General features: G+C 40.4%; 1 protein-coding gene across 1 annotated transcript in view; it reads left to right on the top strand.

Annotated features, from left to right (window-relative positions):
- zanl (zonadhesin, like) overlaps window positions 1–17,909 on the top strand; it is a 39,894-nt gene that overhangs the window by 1,660 nt on the left and 20,325 nt on the right. Inside the window, 49 exon segments of the mRNA XM_055058557.1 lie at window positions 86–232; window positions 319–584; window positions 818–902; window positions 1,086–1,235; window positions 1,447–1,611; window positions 1,691–1,791; window positions 2,100–2,178; window positions 3,019–3,369; window positions 3,469–3,662; window positions 3,799–3,940; window positions 4,115–4,359; window positions 4,473–4,621; window positions 4,823–4,951; window positions 5,181–5,319; window positions 5,550–5,691; window positions 6,231–6,336; window positions 6,338–6,425; window positions 7,058–7,193; window positions 7,336–7,401; window positions 7,514–7,707; window positions 7,845–7,986; window positions 8,159–8,403; window positions 8,518–8,666; window positions 8,870–8,998; window positions 9,228–9,366; window positions 9,597–9,738; window positions 10,277–10,473; window positions 11,123–11,258; window positions 11,401–11,466; window positions 11,577–11,770; window positions 11,908–12,049; window positions 12,224–12,468; window positions 12,583–12,731; window positions 12,935–13,063; window positions 13,293–13,431; window positions 13,662–13,803; window positions 14,343–14,452; window positions 14,455–14,538; window positions 15,188–15,323; window positions 15,466–15,531; window positions 15,641–15,834; window positions 15,972–16,113; window positions 16,288–16,532; window positions 16,647–16,795; window positions 16,999–17,127; window positions 17,357–17,379; window positions 17,382–17,494; window positions 17,726–17,782; window positions 17,784–17,868. Coding sequence (XP_054914532.1) covers window positions 86–232; window positions 319–584; window positions 818–902; window positions 1,086–1,235; window positions 1,447–1,611; window positions 1,691–1,791; window positions 2,100–2,178; window positions 3,019–3,369; window positions 3,469–3,662; window positions 3,799–3,940; window positions 4,115–4,359; window positions 4,473–4,621; window positions 4,823–4,951; window positions 5,181–5,319; window positions 5,550–5,691; window positions 6,231–6,336; window positions 6,338–6,425; window positions 7,058–7,193; window positions 7,336–7,401; window positions 7,514–7,707; window positions 7,845–7,986; window positions 8,159–8,403; window positions 8,518–8,666; window positions 8,870–8,998; window positions 9,228–9,366; window positions 9,597–9,738; window positions 10,277–10,473; window positions 11,123–11,258; window positions 11,401–11,466; window positions 11,577–11,770; window positions 11,908–12,049; window positions 12,224–12,468; window positions 12,583–12,731; window positions 12,935–13,063; window positions 13,293–13,431; window positions 13,662–13,803; window positions 14,343–14,452; window positions 14,455–14,538; window positions 15,188–15,323; window positions 15,466–15,531; window positions 15,641–15,834; window positions 15,972–16,113; window positions 16,288–16,532; window positions 16,647–16,795; window positions 16,999–17,127; window positions 17,357–17,379; window positions 17,382–17,494; window positions 17,726–17,782; window positions 17,784–17,868 — 7,092 coding nt within the window.

The following is a 17,909-nucleotide window of genomic DNA, read 5'->3' as shown; positions in this document are numbered from 1 at the left end:
GCATGAAGCCTTCCTTCCTGATGACTTTAGATAAGCCCTCTAGTAATAAAATGGATCCATTTGAATCTGTCATCTCTCTCCACAGCTGTGATTACCTCATGCAACTTTAATCAGGATAGTGAGCCTTTCTGCAGCTTCACTCAGGACACCTCAGATAACGGTGATTGGACCCGACACAAAGGTTCAACACCGACACCTGGCACCGGCCCCAGCGGAGACTACCCTGATGGAAGTGAGTATGATCAGTCTTAGTTCTGTAATGTCCAGGGGAAACCTTCACGAGACTATAAGTTGTCCTCTTGTGCTTCTGTTTTTCAGCGGGGTATTATATCTACCATGAGTGTGACAATGTGGCCAATGGACAAAAAGTTCGTCTGCTGAGCCCCGTCATCTCCTCACCGGCATCTAAGCTCTGTGTTCAGTTCTGGTACTACATGTATGGATCCGACGCAAACAACGTGTTGAAGGTTCTGTCAAAAACATCCTCCGGTGACAACGAGCTCTGGAAAAAGACAGGCCCTCAGAGTCCAGCCTGGTTGGAAGATTCTTTCACGGTGTCCAAAGCAACCAGTGAGAGTGTTACTGTGAGTGTTTCCAGATTACTACAGATACTCTTCTAGTTCGGACAAACATGTAGGTGAAAGAAAAGAAAAGACATTCTAATTTAAAATTACTTCTACACATCTTAGTTTACATACCATTTAGAAAAGGCAGAAATAATTTCATCATAACATTATGACCACCCTACTAGCATGTAAAGAAGACAATGAAACATACAACATGTTATCAATGATAGTTATTTTTTGTCCATGGACAGATTGTGTTTGAGGCTCAAAGAGGCCTCACTCCATCCTGTGACTCTGCTCTGGACAACATAGTCATTACTGAGGGAGAATGTGCCGGTGAGTTCTGAGCTTGTATTTCTTTTGTATTAATTTCCAGTAATTATTGCCATCTAAAACTATTTGTGCCGATTCCTATCCCTAACCACTCCATACCCACCTGTAACTTTTAACCTAAACCTGATTAGCACATTAACCATAATAATATTTGAAAAGGTAAATGTCCCTTGGTTTTCTCTACAGCTTGTGTCTCTGAATGTGACTTTGACACAACGGAGGATCTGTGTGGATGGACGGTTCACGATGACGAACTCGAGTTTGGTTTTCTCCAATATGCTGGGCAAACAGAGACAGAGGGCACCGGACCTGACGACGACTTCTCAAGACCTGGATGTAAGGAGACTTTGTGTCTGGTTTTCAATCATTGTGTCACAAAAATTTATGCTAAATGAATAAAAAGGTGTTTTGCGTAGTTCTTACCAAAAAGACAACTTGTGTTACAATTAGTCATTACAAATGGAAGTCTTAAGTCTTTATGTAAAAATTTAAAACGAAATTCCAAGAGTCAATGTAAAATTTCCAAATTGTTTGTATATGTGTGCAGTTGGACAATACATGTTGTTGGATTCTTTGGACGCTGTCTCTGGAAAGAGTTCTCAACTCAGGAGTCCTATGATACCATCCACCTCCGGATGTTTGGAACTCAGCTTTCATTACTACCTGTTTGGTACCAGCACCACCATGGAAATCAGAGTCCATGCCATCACAGGTAAAATCATAGATTCATCTAATGTTACAATTACAACTTTGCCATACTCACTTGGTTTGTTTCCTATTTATTTCTTTAGCAGGTGGAAGCCTCGGAGACCCATTATTTACTGTCACTGGTAACCAGGGTAAGGGCTGGAAACCTGCAGTGGTCCGCCTGGAGGGAACTGGGAACATTCAGGTAAATTCATGGAAGTAATATGTTCTTTATTCTTGTATGTGTGTGATGAGGACCCTGAATCAGCCTGCTAGCTTTAAAAACCTGGATAATGACAGAAGTACTGCCCCAACAATTGAACATAACAATTTAACACAATACGTTACACCATGTGCAAATAAAAACAAAAGATCTTTATGTGGAATTATGACTGGATAGGAAACCCATTTTAAAGCGTTTTGCTCAATCTGAATTACGTAAAAAAAAAAAATTTAAAAAAACCCTGCCACATAAGGAAGTGTGTAAGATTTCTTGTTTTGATTTCTTTTCAGTTTGTAATTGTTGGCAAATATGGTGAAACACCGGAGACTGATGTTGCTGTTGATGCTGTGTGCATCAAGTCCTGCACCGGTAAGAAATTTATGGAGATAAATTAGCCTCATAAAGATTCACAAAGCGTACAATGAGATTTGTATATGTGCAATATGATCCACAAGTGTACAAGAAAAGCTCAGACTTGTTGTCATGGCAACTGATAACAATACCACTTTCATGTATCAGGATTCAACAGCAAAAACATTTCCCACGCAAAGACCATAACATTCAGGCCATGACACTATTATGTTTTTAGGCTTAATGTGTATTTTGCCATTTTTAATGAGTGACAGACATGGGAGATTAGCTACCGCTGCTATTAGCTAATATAACACTGCATAGGTTGATTACCTCATTTAAAAACCTGCTCTACTGATGATCTGTCAGAATTGGTGTGCAGGTTGTCATATATCATTTTGGCATATGTGATACCGAAATCAACACAAAATATGCATATTACTGTTGTGAAAGCTTCTCCATTGCTATTTTTCCTCTTGATTAACACTTTTTGCTGACCTTGTTAGTTGTCATAATGGTGACAATGTGTTGCTGTTTGCTTTACTTATAAAACGGTTTGGAGGTGCTGTGGTGGCACAAGAGTTTGGGATGACCCACGTGAGGAGGCCTTAGTCCGGACATTGAGGGTTTGAGTCCCAGCCTGATGCCTCTCTGCATGTCCTCCCACAGTCTCAGTTACTTCTTTCCTGTTGGTTCACTGTCAGATGGAGGCCACTAGAGACAGTAAAACCTTATAAAAATATAGATTGAGGGTTTTCAAAAATTATTTCCTAAATGTACATGAAAGATTTTTGCGTAATAGGAAATTGAAACAATACAATTAATTTATAAAAAGAAACTCCCTTTTCTTATATTTAGCCCTGCCAACTACACCAAAACCACCAACCCAAGGACCAACTACACCAAAACCAACGACCCAAGGACCAAATACACCGAAACCACCGACCCAAGGACCACCTACACCAAAACCACCAACCCAAGGACCAAATACACCAAAACCACCAACCCAAGGACCAACTACACCAAAACCAACGACCCAAGGACCAAATACACCAAAACCACCAACCCAAGGACCACCTACACCAAAACCATCAACCCAAGGACCAAATACACCAAAACCACCAACCCAAGGACCACCTACACCAAAACCATCAACCCAAGGACCAAATACACCAAAACCACCAACCCAAGGACCAACTACACCACATCGTATGACACATATCTGAATATTTTCGCAAAAATGATTTTACACATCTACATTCTCAATGCAAAAGATTTCATCTGCTGTTTTCCTGTTTCTGTGAACAGAACCGTGTCCACCTAATGCAGAGTACATAGATTGTGGTCCAGCTTGTATCCCTACATGCATGGAACCTTCCACCAACTGTTCTGGCTCCTGCATCAGTGGATGCTTCTGCAAACCTGGATTTGTCTTCAAGGGACGAAAGTGTGTTCCTCTGGATAAATGTGGCTGCTTGGATGATGACAAGAATTATTATGAGGTCAGATGGCATTTTGAAGAGAACATAGATCTAATTTAAAAAGGACAAATACTCAGAGGAACATGAGAAACAGCTTCTGGCTCTTCTGCTCCAGGTGAATCCAGTTCCTGATGCCTTGTTTTTCTTCTGATTTCAGCCTGGTGAGCTCGTTTCAGGAGATGGATGTTCAAAGCTGTGTCGCTGTTTGGGGAACTACACTTTTGAATGTGTTGATAACTCCTGTGATCCAACTGAAGAGTGTCGAGAGGTTGATGGTGTTTCTAGCTGCTATCCTAAAGGTAATGATGCCTCAGTGAGCTTCAAATAATTTCATTTTCAACAACTCTTTAGCTCTCAATCTTGTAACAGATGTAAGTTTCATGCACTACAATATTTAGAACAAAATGTGTATGTATCAGAAAGCACTGCTAAGAGTCATGTGATGTGTAGCTTGTAGTTTTCCTTTCCCCTAGGTACATCAACATGCATAGCAAGTGGAGATCCTCACTACACAACCTTTGACAAACACAAATACAACTTCATGGGAAACTGCAGCTATCTGATGTCTGCACCTTGCAACACCACAAGTCTGCCGTACTTTGAGGTCCACACAGACAACGAAAACCGATACAACAGGCCCACCATCTCCTATGTCAAGGCTGTTCATGTATATGTGTACACGATGAAGATCTCCATTCTTAAAGATGGAATTGTGCAGGTAGGAATGAAGTTTGAAAGTTTTCAATTTGGTAATTGAAGAAAAATCATTTGCTGTGTTTTAATGACATCATTTCTTGTTTTGTGTTTTACCACACTGCTTTTTCCATCCAGGTGAATGGGACTAATGTAAACCTTCCAGTGAGTCCGTCCCCTGGTGTCTCTGTCTTCAAGTCAGGAATACATTACACCGTGTCCACAGACTTTGGCTTAACTGTTCGCTATGATGGAAACCACTTCATGGACATCAAAGTGATCAAGGAGTGAGTGATGACCTCATTCTTACTGACTGATGCTGACTTTTCCTCTTATCTTCTAGGGAAGGGCACTTTATGCTTCACGGGTCTCAAATTCATGGACATCATGAGACACTGAGACAAAAAGTCACAAATATTTCTGAGGAAACTTGAAACCGTCTTACAGTACTACAGAACTAATGACCAGATATTTTCTGTGAACTACAGCTATGAGGACAAACTGTGTGGACTGTGTGGAGATTACAATGGAAACACTAAAGACGACTTCCGTAAACCAGATGGATCCTTGACAAGCAATCCAAATGACTTTGGTCACAGCTGGAACACTGATCCAGAGTGAGTATTGGACGAATAAAGACAGATCCTGAAAACCAACAAAACCTTGTTTCTTTAAACACATGTGCATGTCATGACAAAAGAGAGTCAATGAGTTTTCAAATCTAACTTTAGGACTTTTTCAATTGACTTCATCTTCCTTTTGATACTGCATTATTGATTCAGTTTATTGAGTTCAGTACAATTAGCGTAATGAAGACTAATTGATGAACCCAACTTGTATTGACAGGTGTAATCAGAAACCTAACACCACCATTCCTGGATGTGATCAAGAAGAGGAGGACCTTTATCAGACCTCTGGATACTGTGGGATCCTTCTGGATAAAAACGGCCCCTTCGCCGCATGCCACCCCAAAGTCAACCCAAACGTATGTGGAGTCTAGTAGGAACATTTGATCTGCCAGGCAGCTTTACTGATGTTGTACAAACCAAAGATTATAACAGCTTTGTAAAACAATGTGATTTATGAGGAAATCTTCACAGTCAAACTGAGTCCTTTGGTGACTGAATGGTTGCTGCTGCTTTCTGTGACACATTTAACATTAAATGAGAGACACCATTAGTATTGTAACTCAGCAAATGAATTGTTGGTTTTCAGAACTACTTCAGGGACTGTGTGTTTGACCTGTGTGAACTGGATGGAGCCAGACCCATTCTGTGTGAAGCTATTGAGGCCTATGTCACTGAGTGCCAGGACCGTGGAGTCGCCATTGGACCCTGGAGGAATGAAACTTTTTGTCGTGAGTATTAAGCTGTGAACGACTAGAAGGAGGTCAGAGTGAAGGCTAGTGTGCTTTATAATGCTCAAAATGGACTTCACCACAGATTCCAGCACATGATCTATATGATTAGCAATGATCAATATTTGATAGGTTTTGATATTCAGTGGACACTTTATGCAGTTTGCATTAGACTGCAGCTTTGTAACATGATGGATGTGTTTTAGGGCATTATAGATCCTAATGACTTCATAAAACAATGTATTATCTTTTTTCTTTGTTTCTTGGTTTTAAGGTAATTTACCCATAATTACAGCTTCTCTTTCAGCCCTTAGGTTCAACTTTTTCATTTCGGTGGAGTTTTTAGATTCTCTGTCCTAACAGAAAACTGACTTGTTTTCTTCGTAGAAATATTTTGTTCAATCTGAATCGGTAAAAATCACCCAGACTTTAGATGAACAAAGTTAGCTTAAAATCTGCCTGGCTAACAACCACTACTTATAAAATGACAACAACTGATATTCTGCCCCTATAATTGACTTTTGACTGTTTTCTTTTAGCACTGAAATGCCCCCCTAACAGCCACTATGAGCCCTGTGCTGACCCCTGTCAGGAGACGTGCTCTGGAAAACCTTCCTCCTGTGGTGGACCGTGCTCTGAGGCGTGTGTGTGATCCTGGTTTTGTGCTAAGTGCTGGCAAGTGTGTCGCAAGTAATACTTGTGGCTGCAATCACACAAATGGCCAGTATTACGAGGTAATTGTGGCTGTATTTCTATTAAGCTACGTTTACTTAATACTTTCTAGGGCAAAGTTGTGTCTCTGTTTGGGGAACTTTACTCTTGAATGTGCTTTCTACTTCAGCACTTCAAAGTGCTAAAGTACTTCTTCTCCAATCCTGAACATGGTCTGAAGCAACATTCATATAAATTTTCCTTAAAGCAATCAGCAATAATTCAGCCATTATTTTTGGGCAATTATATGAGTCTCTCGCCCTGTCCTCTGTCCAACTTTGTCTTTGGGTTTTTCTTGCTTGATAATTAAACATGTCCCTATTGTCATAGCAGATATTTTGCTGTCATGTCCAAGATGTGAATTGCTGATGAAACACTTTGACAGATGAGAGGAACTGCAGAGCAGGAGTTAGAAAAATTAAACCTGTGGCAACTTCCTCTGTTTATTTTCTAATCTCATATTTAACCCAGAATATGATCATTCTCTAAAACCATTTATCTTCACTGTGCAACATGCATTTGCTGTTTTCAGGCCATTGTCCATACAGAAAACAGACATTTGTCTTTGTTAAATGAACATTTGCTAAGAGACAACCAGCTGCTGTTTCCACAATTTTGCAGTGTGAGATTTTGAGTTGCTTTGTGTTTGTTTCAGCCTGGAGATGAGTTCTATTTGGAGGACTGTAAACTGAAGTGCAAGTGTAATGCTCCATTTGTTACCTGTGTGGCGTCAGCGTGTCCCCCGATGCACGAGTGCAAAGTGCAGGATGGAGAGTTGGGCTGCTATCCTAGTAAGTTTACCTCCTCTTAGAGTAAAGAGAACAGTTACCACAAGAACATCAACTCAACCAATACCAGAACCAACAAGTTGATCTGATTTTATGATCTCATTTCTTCTGCTGTTTTCATGAGTTATTATTTTTATGTGAACAGAACCAACTCCTCCACCAACTAAACCACCAACTCCTCGTCCAACTACACCTAAACCAGCAACATCCCGTATGATACATATTGGACAACCTACACTTTTTCTGACAAAAATGATTTAATACCTGGCTTACGTTTTCTAAACAGATGATTTCATCTGCTGTTTTCCTGTTTCTGTGAACAGAACCGTGTCCTCCTAATGCAGAGTACATAGATTGTGGTCCAGCTTGTATCCCTACATGCATGGAACCTTCCACCAACTGTTCTGGCTCCTGCATCAGTGGATGCTTCTGCAAACCTGGATTTGTCTTCAAGGGACGAAAGTGTGTTCCTCTGGATAAATGTGGCTGCTTGGATGATGACAAGAATTATTATGAGGTCAGATGGCATTTTGAAGAGAACATAGATCTAATTTAAAAAGGACAAAATACTCAGAGGAACATGAGAAACAGCTTCTGGCTCTTCTGCTCCAGGTGAATCCAGTTCCTGATGCCTTGTTTTTCTTCTGATTTCAGCCTGGTGAGCTCGTTTCAGGAGATGGATGTTCAAAGCTGTGTCGCTGTTTGGGGAACTACACTTTTGAATGTGTTGATAACTCCTGTGATCCAACTGAAGAGTGTCGAGAGGTTGATGGTGTTTCTAGCTGCTATCCTAAAGGTAATGATGCCTCAGTGAGCTTTAAATAATTTCATTTTCAACAACTCTTTAGCTCTCAATCTTGTAACAGAAGTAAGTTTCATGCACTACGATTTAGAACAAAATGTGTATGTATCAGAAAGCACTGCTAAGAGTCATGTGATGTGTAGCTTGTAGTTTTCCTTTCCCCTAGGTACATCAACATGCATAGCAAGTGGAGATCCTCACTACACAACCTTTGACAAACACAAATACAACTTCATGGGAAACTGCAGCTATCTGATGTCTGCACCTTGCAACACCACAAGTCTGCCGTACTTTGAGGTCCACACAGACAACGAAAACCGATACAACAGGCCCACCATCTCCTATGTCAAGGCTGTTCATGTATATGTGTACACGATGAAGATCTCCATTCTCAAAGATGGAATTGTGCAGGTAGGAATGAAGTTTGAAAGTTTTCAATTTGGTAATTGAAGAAAAATCATTTTCTGTGTTTTAATGACATCATTTCTTGTTTTGTGTTTTACCACACCTGCTTTTTCCATCCAGGTGAATGGGACTAATGTAAACCTTCCAGTGAGTCCGTCCCCTGGTGTCTCTGTCTTCAAGTCAGGAATACATTACACCGTGTCCACAGACTTTGGCTTAACTGTTCGCTATGATGGAAACCACTTCATGGACATCAAAGTGATCAAGGAGTGAGTGATGACCTCATTCTTACTGACTGATGCTGACTTTTCCTCTTATCTTCTAGGGAAGCAGGCACTTTATGCTTCACGGGTCTCAAATTCATGGACATCATGAGACACTGAGACAAAAAGTCACAAATATTTCTGAGGAAACTTGAAACCGTCTTACAGTACTACAGAACTAATGACCAGATATTTTCTGTGAACTACAGCTATGAGGACAAACTGTGTGGACTGTGTGGAGATTACAATGGAAACACTAAAGACGACTTCCGTAAACCAGATGGATCCTTGACAAGCAATCCAAATGACTTTGGTCACAGCTGGAACACTGATCCAGAGTGAGTATTGGACGAATAAAGACAGATCCTGAAAACCAACAAAACCTTGTTTCTTTAAACACATGTGCATGTCATGACAAAAGAGAGTCAATGAGTTTTCAAATCTAACTTTAGGACTTTTTCAAATGACTTCATCTTCCTTTTGATACTGCATTATTGATTCAGTTTATTGAGTTCAGTACAATTAGCGTAATGAAGACTAATTGATGAACCCAACTTGTATTGACAGGTGTAATCAGAAACCTAACACCACCATTCCTGGATGTGATCAAGAAGAGGAGGACCTTTATCAGACCTCTGGATACTGTGGGATCCTTCTGGATAAAAACGGCCCCTTCGCCGCATGCCACCCCAAAGTCAACCCAAACGTATGTGGAGTCTAGTAGGAACATTTGATCTGCCAGGCAGCTTTACTGATGTTGTACAAACCAAAGATTATAACAGCTTTGTAAAACAATGTGATTTATGAGGAAATCTTCACAGTCAAACTGAGTCCTTTGGTGACTGAATGGTTGCTGCTGCTTTCTGTGACACATTTAACATTAAATGAGAGACACCATTAGTATTGTAACTCAGCAAATGAATTGTTGGTTTTCAGAACTACTTCAGGGACTGTGTGTTTGACCTGTGTGAACTGGATGGAGCCAGACCCATTCTGTGTGAAGCTATTGAGGCCTATGTCACTGAGTGCCAGGACCGTGGAGTCGCCATTGGACCCTGGAGGAATGAAACTTTTTGTCGTGAGTATTAAGCTGTGAACGACTAGAAGGAGGTCAGAGTGAAGGCTAGTGTGCTTTATAATGCTCAAAATGGACTTCACCACAGATTCCAGCACATGATCTATATGATTAGCAATGATCAATATTTGATAGGTTTTGATATTCAGTGGACACTTTATGCAGTTTGCATTAGACTGCAGCTTTGTAACATGATGGATGTGTTTTAGGGCATTATAGATCCTAATGACTTCATAAAACAATGTATTATCTTTTTCTTTGTTTCTTGGTTTTAAGGTAATTTACCCATAATTACAGCTTCTCTTTCAGCCCTTAGGTTCAACTTTTTCATTTCGGTGGAGTTTTTAGATTCTCTGTCCTAACAGAAAACTGACTTGTTTTCTTCGTAGAGATATTTTGTTCAATCTGAATCGGTAAAAATCACCCAGACTTTACATGAACAAAGTTAGCTTAAAATCTGCCTGGCTAACAGCCACTACTTATAAAATGACAACAACTGATATTCTGCCCCTATAATTGACTTTTGACTGTTTTCTTTTAGCACTGAAATGCCCCCCTAACAGCCACTATGAGCCCTGTGCTGACCCCTGTCAGGAGACGTGCTCTGGAAAACCTTCCTCCTGTGGTGGACCGTGCTCTGAGGCGTGTGTGTGTGATCCTGGTTTTGTGCTAAGTGCTGGCAAGTGTGTCGCAAGTAATACTTGTGGCTGCAATCACACAAATGGCCAGTATTACGAGGTAATTGTGGCTGTATTTCTATTAAGCTACGTTTACTTAATACTTTCTAGGGCAAAGTTGTGTCTCTGTTTGGGGAACTTTACTCTTGAATGTGCTTTCTACTTCAGCACTTTAAAGTGCTGAAGTAGAAGTAGCAGATATGATCTTCTCCAGTCCTGAACATGGTCTGAAGCAGCATTTATATAAATTTTCCTTAAAGCAATCAGCAATATTTCAGCCGTTATGGTTGGGCAATTATATGAGTCTCTCGCCCTGTCCTCTGTCCAACTTTGTCTTTGGGTTTTTCTTGCTTAATGATTAAACACGTCCCTAACATTGTCATAGCAGATATTTTGCTGTCATGTCCAAGATGTGAATTGCTGATGAAACACTTTGACAGATGAGAGGAACTGCAGAGCAGGAGTTAGAAAAATTAAACCTGTAGCAACTTCCTCTGTTTATTTTCTAATCTCATATTTAACCCAGAATATGATCATTCTCTAAAACCATTTATCTTCACTGTGCAACATGCATTTGCTGTTTTCAGGCCATTGTCCATACAGAAAACAGACATTTGTCTTTGTTAAATGAACATTTGCTAAGAGACAACCAGCTGCTGTTTCCACAATTTTGCAGTGTGAGATTTTGAGTTGCTTTGTGTTTGTTTCAGCCTGGAGATGAGTTCTATTTGGAGGACTGTAAACTGAAGTGCAAGTGTAATGCTCCATTTGTTACCTGTGTGGCGTCAGCGTGTCCCCCGATGCACGAGTGCAAAGTGCAGGATGGAGAGTTGGGCTGCTATCCTAGTAAGTTTACCTCCTCTTAGAGTAAAGAGAACAGTTACCACAAGAACATCAACTCAACCAATGCCAGAACCAACAAGTTGATCTGATTTTATGATTTCATTTCTTCTGCTGTTTTCATGAGTTATTATTTTTATGTGAACAGAACCAACTCCTCCACCAACGAAACCACCAACTCCTCGTCCAACTACACCTAAACCAGCAACATCCCGTATGATACATATTGGACAACCTTCACTTTTTCTGACAAAAATGATTTAATACATTTTACGTTTTCTAAACAGATGGTTTCATCTGCTGTTTTCCTGTTTCTGTGAACAGAACCGTGTCCACCTAATGCAGAGTACATAGATTGTGGTCCAGCTTGTATCCCTACATGCATGGAACCTTCCACCAACTGTTCTGGCTCCTGCATCAGTGGATGCTTCTGCAAACCTGGATTTGTCTTCAAGGGACGAAAGTGTGTTCCTCTGGATAAATGTGGCTGCTTGGATGATGACAAGAATTATTATGAGGTCAGATGGCATTTTGAAGAGAACATAGATCTAATTTAAAAAGGACAAAATACTCAGAGGAACATGAGAAACAGCTTCTGGCTCTTCTGCTCCAGGTGAATCCAGTTCCTGATGCCTTGTTTTTCTTCTGATTTCAGCCTGGTGAGCTCGTTTCAGGAGATGGATGTTCAAAGCTGTGTCGCTGTTTGGGGAACTACACTTTTGAATGTGTTGATAACTCCTGTGATCCAACTGAAGAGTGTCGAGAGGTTGATGGTGTTTCTAGCTGCTATCCTAAAGGTAATGATGCCTCAGTGAGCTTCAAATAATTTCATTTTCAACAACTCTTTAGCTCTCAATCTTGTAACAGAAGTAAGTTTCATGCACTACAATATTTAGAACAAAATGTGTATGTATCAGAAAGCACTGCTAAGAGTCATGTGATGTGTAGCTTGTAGTTTTCCTTTCCCCTAGGTACATCAACATGCATAGCAAGTGGAGATCCTCACTACACAACCTTTGACAAACACAAATACAACTTCATGGGAAACTGCAGCTATCTGATGTCTGCACCTTGCAACACCACAAGTCTGCCGTACTTTGAGGTCCACACAGACAACGAAAACCGATACAACAGGCCCACCATCTCCTATGTCAAGGCTGTTCATGTATATGTGTACACGATGAAGATCTCCATTCTCAAAGATGGAATTGTGCAGGTAGGAATGAAGTTTGAAAGTTTTCAATTTGGTAATTGAAGAAAAATCATTTGCTGTGTTTTAATGACATCATTTCTTGTTTTGTGTTTTACCACACCTGCTTTTTCCATCCAGGTGAATGGGACTAATGTAAACCTTCCAGTGAGTCCGTCCCCTGGTGTCTCTGTCTTCAAGTCAGGAATACATTACACCGTGTCCACAGACTTTGGCTTAACTGTTCGCTATGATGGAAACCACTTCATGGACATCAAAGTGATCAAGGAGTGAGTGATGACCTCATTCTTACTGACTGATGCTGACTTTTCCTCTGATCTTCTAGGGGAGTAGGCACTTTATGCTTCACGGGTCTCAAATTCATGGACATCATGAGACACTGAGACAAAAAGTCACAAATATTTCTGAGGAAACTTGAAACCGTCTTACAGTACTACAGAACTAATGACCAGATATTTTCTGTGAACTACAGCTATGAGGACAAACTGTGTGGACTGTGTGGAGATTACAATGGAAACACTAAAGACGACTTCCGTAAACCAGATGGATCCTTGACAAGCAATCCAAATGACTTTGGTCACAGCTGGAACACTGATCCAGAGTGAGTATTGGACGAATAAAGACTGATCCTGAAAACCAACAAAACCTTGTTTCTTTAAAAATATGTTTAAATCATTACAAAAGAGAGTTATTGAGTTTTCAAATCTAACTTTAGGACTTTTTCAATTGACTTCATCTTCCTTTTGATACTTAATGATTGATTCAGTTTATTGAGTTCAGTACAATTAGCGTAATGAAGACTAATTGATGAACCCAACTTGTATTGACAGGTGTAATCAGAAACCTAACACCACCATTCCTGGATGTGATCAAGAAGAGGAGGACCTTTATCAGACCTCTGGATACTGTGGGATCCTTCTGGATAAAAACGGCCCCTTCGCCGCATGCCACCCCAAAGTCAACCCAAACGTATGTGGAGTCTAGTAGGAACATTTGATCTGCCAGGCAGCTTTACTGATGTTGTACAAACCAAAGATTATAACAGCTTTGTAAAACAATGTGATTTATGAGGAAATCTTCACAGTCAAACTGAGTCCTTTGGTGACTGAATGGTTGCTGCTGCTTTCTGTGACACATTTAACATTAAATGAGAGACACCATTAGTATTGTAACTCAGCAAATGAATTGTTGGTTTTCAGAACTACTTCAGGGACTGTGTGTTTGACCTGTGTGAACTGGATGGAGCCAGACCCATTCTGTGTGAAGCTATTGAGGCCTATGTCACTGAGTGCCAGGACCGTGGAGTCGCCATTGGACCCTGGAGGAATGAAACTTTTTGTCGTGAGTATTAAGCTGTGAACGACTAGAAGGAGGTCAGAGTGAAGGCTAGTGTGCTTTATAATGCTCAAAATGGACTTCACCACAGATTCCAGCACATGATCTATATGATTAGCAATGATCAATATTTGATAGGTTTTGATATTCAGTGGACACTTTATGCAGTTTGCATTAGACTGCAGCTTTGTAACATGATGGATGTGTTTTAGGGCATTATAGATCCTAATGACTTCATAAAACAATGTATTATCTTTTTTCTTTGTTTCTTGGTTTTAAGGTAATTTACCCATAATTACAGCTTCTCTTTCAGCCCTTAGGTTCAACTTTTTCATTTCGGTGGAGTTTTTAGATTCTCTGTCCTAACAGAAAACTGACTTGTTTTCTTCGTAGAAATATTTTGTTCAATCTGAACCGGTAAAAATCACCCAGACTTTAGATGAACAAAGTTAGCTTAAAATCTGCCTGGCTAACAGCCACTACTTATAAAAAGACAACAACTGATATTCTGCCCCTATAATTGACTTTTGACTGTTTTCCTTTAGCACTGAAATGCCCCCTAACAGCCACTATGAGCCCTGTGCTGACCCCTGTCAGGAGACGTGCTCTGGAAAACCTTCCTCCTGTGGTGGACCGTGCTCTGAGGCGTGTGTGTGTGATCCTGGTTTTGTGCTAAGTGCTGGCAAGTGTGTCGCAAGTAATACTTGTGGCTGCAATCACACAAATGGCCAGTATTACGAGGTAATTGTGGCTGTATTTCTATTAAGCTACGTTTACTTAATACTTTCTAGGGCAAAGTTGTGTCTCTGTTTGGGGAACTTTACTCTGGAATGTGCTTTCTACTTCAGCACTTTAAAGTGCTGAAGTAGAAGTAGCAGATATGATCTTCTCCAGTCCTGAACATGGTCTGAAGCAGCATTTATATAAATTTTCCTTAAAGCAATAAGCAATATTTCAGCCGTTATGGTTGGGCAATTATATGAGTCTCTCGCCCTGTCCTCTGTCCAACTTTGTCTTTGGGTTTTTCTTGCTTGATAATTAAACATGTCCCTATTAATGTCATAGCAGATATTTTGCTGTCATGTCCAAGATGTGAATTGCTGATGAAACACTTTGACAGATGAGAGGAACTGCAGAGCAGGAGTTAGAAAAATTAAACCTGTAGCAACTTCCTCTGTTTATTTTCTAATCTCATATTTATCCCAGAATATGATCATTCTCTAAAACCATTTATCTTCATTGTGCAACATGCATTTGCTGTTTTCAGGCCACTGTCCATACAGAAAACAGACATTTGTCTTTGTTAAATGAACATTTGCTAAGAGACAACCAGCTGCTGTTTCCACAATTTTGCAGTGTGAGATTTTGAGTTGCTTTGTGTTTGTTTCAGCCTGGAGATGAGTTCTATTTGGAGGACTGTAAACTGAAGTGCAAGTGTAATGCTCCATTTGTTACCTGTGTGGCGTCAGCGTGTCCCCCGATGCACGAGTGCAAAGTGCAGGATGGAGAGTTGGGCTGCTATCCTAGTAAGTTTACCTCCTCTTAGAGTAAAGAGAACAGTTACCACAAGAACATCAACTCAGCCAATACCAGAACCAACAAGTTGATCTGATTTTATGATTTCATTTCTTCTGCTGTTTTCATGAGTTATTATTTTTATGTGCACAGAACCAACTCCTCCACCAACTAAACCACCAACTCCTCGTCCAACTACACCTAAACCAGCAACATCCCGTATGATACATATTGGACAACCTTCACTTTTCTGACAAAAATGATTTAATACATTTTACGTTTTCTAAACAGATGGTTTCATCTGCTGTTTTCCTGTTTCTGTGAACAGAACCGTGTCCACCTAATGCAGAGTACATAGATTGTGGTCCAGCTTGTATCCCTACATGCATGGAACCTTCCACCAACTGTTCTGGCTCCTGCATCAGTGGATGCTTCTGCAAACCTGGATTTGTCTTCAAGGGACGAAAGTGTGTTCCTCTGGATAAATGTGGCTGCTTGGATGATGACAAGAATTATTATGAGGTCAGATGGAATTTTGATGAGAACATAGATCTAATTTAAAAAGGACAAAATACTCAGAGGAACATGAGAAACAGCTTCTGGCTCTTCTGCTCCAGGTAAATCCAGTTCCTGATCCCTTGTTTTTCTTCTGATTTCAGCCTGGTGAGCTCGTTTCAGGAGATGGATGTTCAAAGCTGTGTCGCTGTTTGGGGAACTACACTTTTGAATGTGTTGATAACTCCTGTGATCCAACTGAAGAGTGTCGAGAGGTTGATGGTGTTTCTAGCTGCTATCCTAAAGGTAATGATGCCTCAGTGAGCTTCAAATAATTTCATTTTCAACAACTCTTTAGCTCTCAATCTTGTAACAGATGTAAGTTTCATGCACTACAATATTTAGAACAAAATGTGTATGTATCAGAAAGCACTGCTAAGAGTCATGTGATGTGTAGCTTGTAGTTTTCCTTTCCCCTAGGTACATCAACATGCATAGCAAGTGGAGATCCTCACTACACAACCTTTGACAAACACAAATACAACTTCATGGGAAACTGCAGCTATCTGATGTCTGCACCTTGCAACACCACAAGTCTGCCGTACTTTGAGGTCCACACAGACAACGAAAATCGATACAACAGGCCCACCATCTCCTATGTCAAGGCTGTTCATGTATATGTGTACACGATGAAGATCTCCATTCTCAAAGATGGAATTGTGCAGGTAGGAATGAAGTTTGAAAGTTTTCAATTTGGTAATTGAAGAAAAATCATTTTCTGTGTTTTAATGACATCATTTCTTGTTTTGTGTTTTACCACACCTGCTTATTCCATCCAGGTGAATGGGACTAATGTAAACCTTCCAGTGAGTCCGTCCCCTGGTGTCTCTGTCTTCAAGTCAGGAATACATTACACCGTGTCCACAGACTTTGGCTTAACTGTTCGCTATGATGGAAACCACTTCATGGACATCAAAGTGATCAAGGAGTGAGTGATGACCTCATTCTTACTGACTGATGCTGACTTTTCCTCTTATCTTCTAGGGAAGCAGGCACTTTATGCTTCACGGGTCTCAAATTCATGGACATCATGAGACACTGAGACAAAAAGTCACAAATATTTCTGAGGAAACTTGAAACCGTCTTACAGTACTACAGAACTAATGACCAGATATTTTCTGTGAACTACAGCTATGAGGACAAACTGTGTGGACTGTGTGGAGATTACAATGGAAACACTAAAGACGACTTCCGTAAACCAGATGGATCCTTGACAAGCAATCCAAATGACTTTGGTCACAGCTGGAACACTGATCCAGAGTGAGTATTGGACGAATAAAGACAGATCCTGAAAACCAACAAAACCTTGTTTCTTTAAACATATGTACATGTCATGACAAAAGAGAGTCAATGAGTTTTCAAATCTAACTTTAGGACTTTTTCAATTGACTTCATCTTCCTTTTGATACTGCATTATTGATTCAGTTTATTGAGTTCAGTACAATTAGCGTAATGAAGACTAATTGATGAACCCAACTTGTATTGACAGGTGTAATCAGAACCTAACACCACCATTCCTGGATGTGATCAAGAAGAGGAGGACCTTTATCAGACCTCTGGATACTGTGGGATCCTTCTGGATAAAAACGGCCCCTTTGCCGCATGCCACCCCAAAGTCAACCCAAACGTATGTGGAGTCTAGTAGGAACATTTGATCTGCCAGGCAGCTTTACTGATGTTGTACAAACCAAAGATTATAACAGCTTTGTAAAACAATGTGATTTATGAGGAAATCTTCACAGTCAAACTGAGTCCTTTGGTGACTGAATGGTTGCTGCTGCTTTCTGTGACACATTTTAACATTAAATGAGAGACACCATTAGTATTGTAACTCAGCAAATGAATTGTTGGTTTTCAGAACTACTTCAGGGACTGTGTGTTTGACCTGTGTGAACTGGATGGAGCCAGACCCATTTCTGTGTGAAGCTATTGAGGCCTATGTCACTGAGTGCCAGGACCGTGGAGTCGCCATTGGACCCTGGAGGAATGAAACTTTTTGTCGTGAGTATTAAGCTGTGAACGACTAGAAAGGAGGTCAGAGT

Source organism: Poeciliopsis prolifica, unplaced genomic scaffold (genome assembly GCF_027474105.1).
Source record: "Poeciliopsis prolifica strain line A6 unplaced genomic scaffold, Auburn_PproV2 SCAFFOLD051, whole genome shotgun sequence".
Taxonomy (NCBI): Eukaryota; Metazoa; Chordata; class Actinopteri; order Cyprinodontiformes; family Poeciliidae; genus Poeciliopsis; species Poeciliopsis prolifica.
Note: the sequence above shows the minus strand (reverse complement) of the source record. Positions and strands in the feature narration are given on the sequence as shown.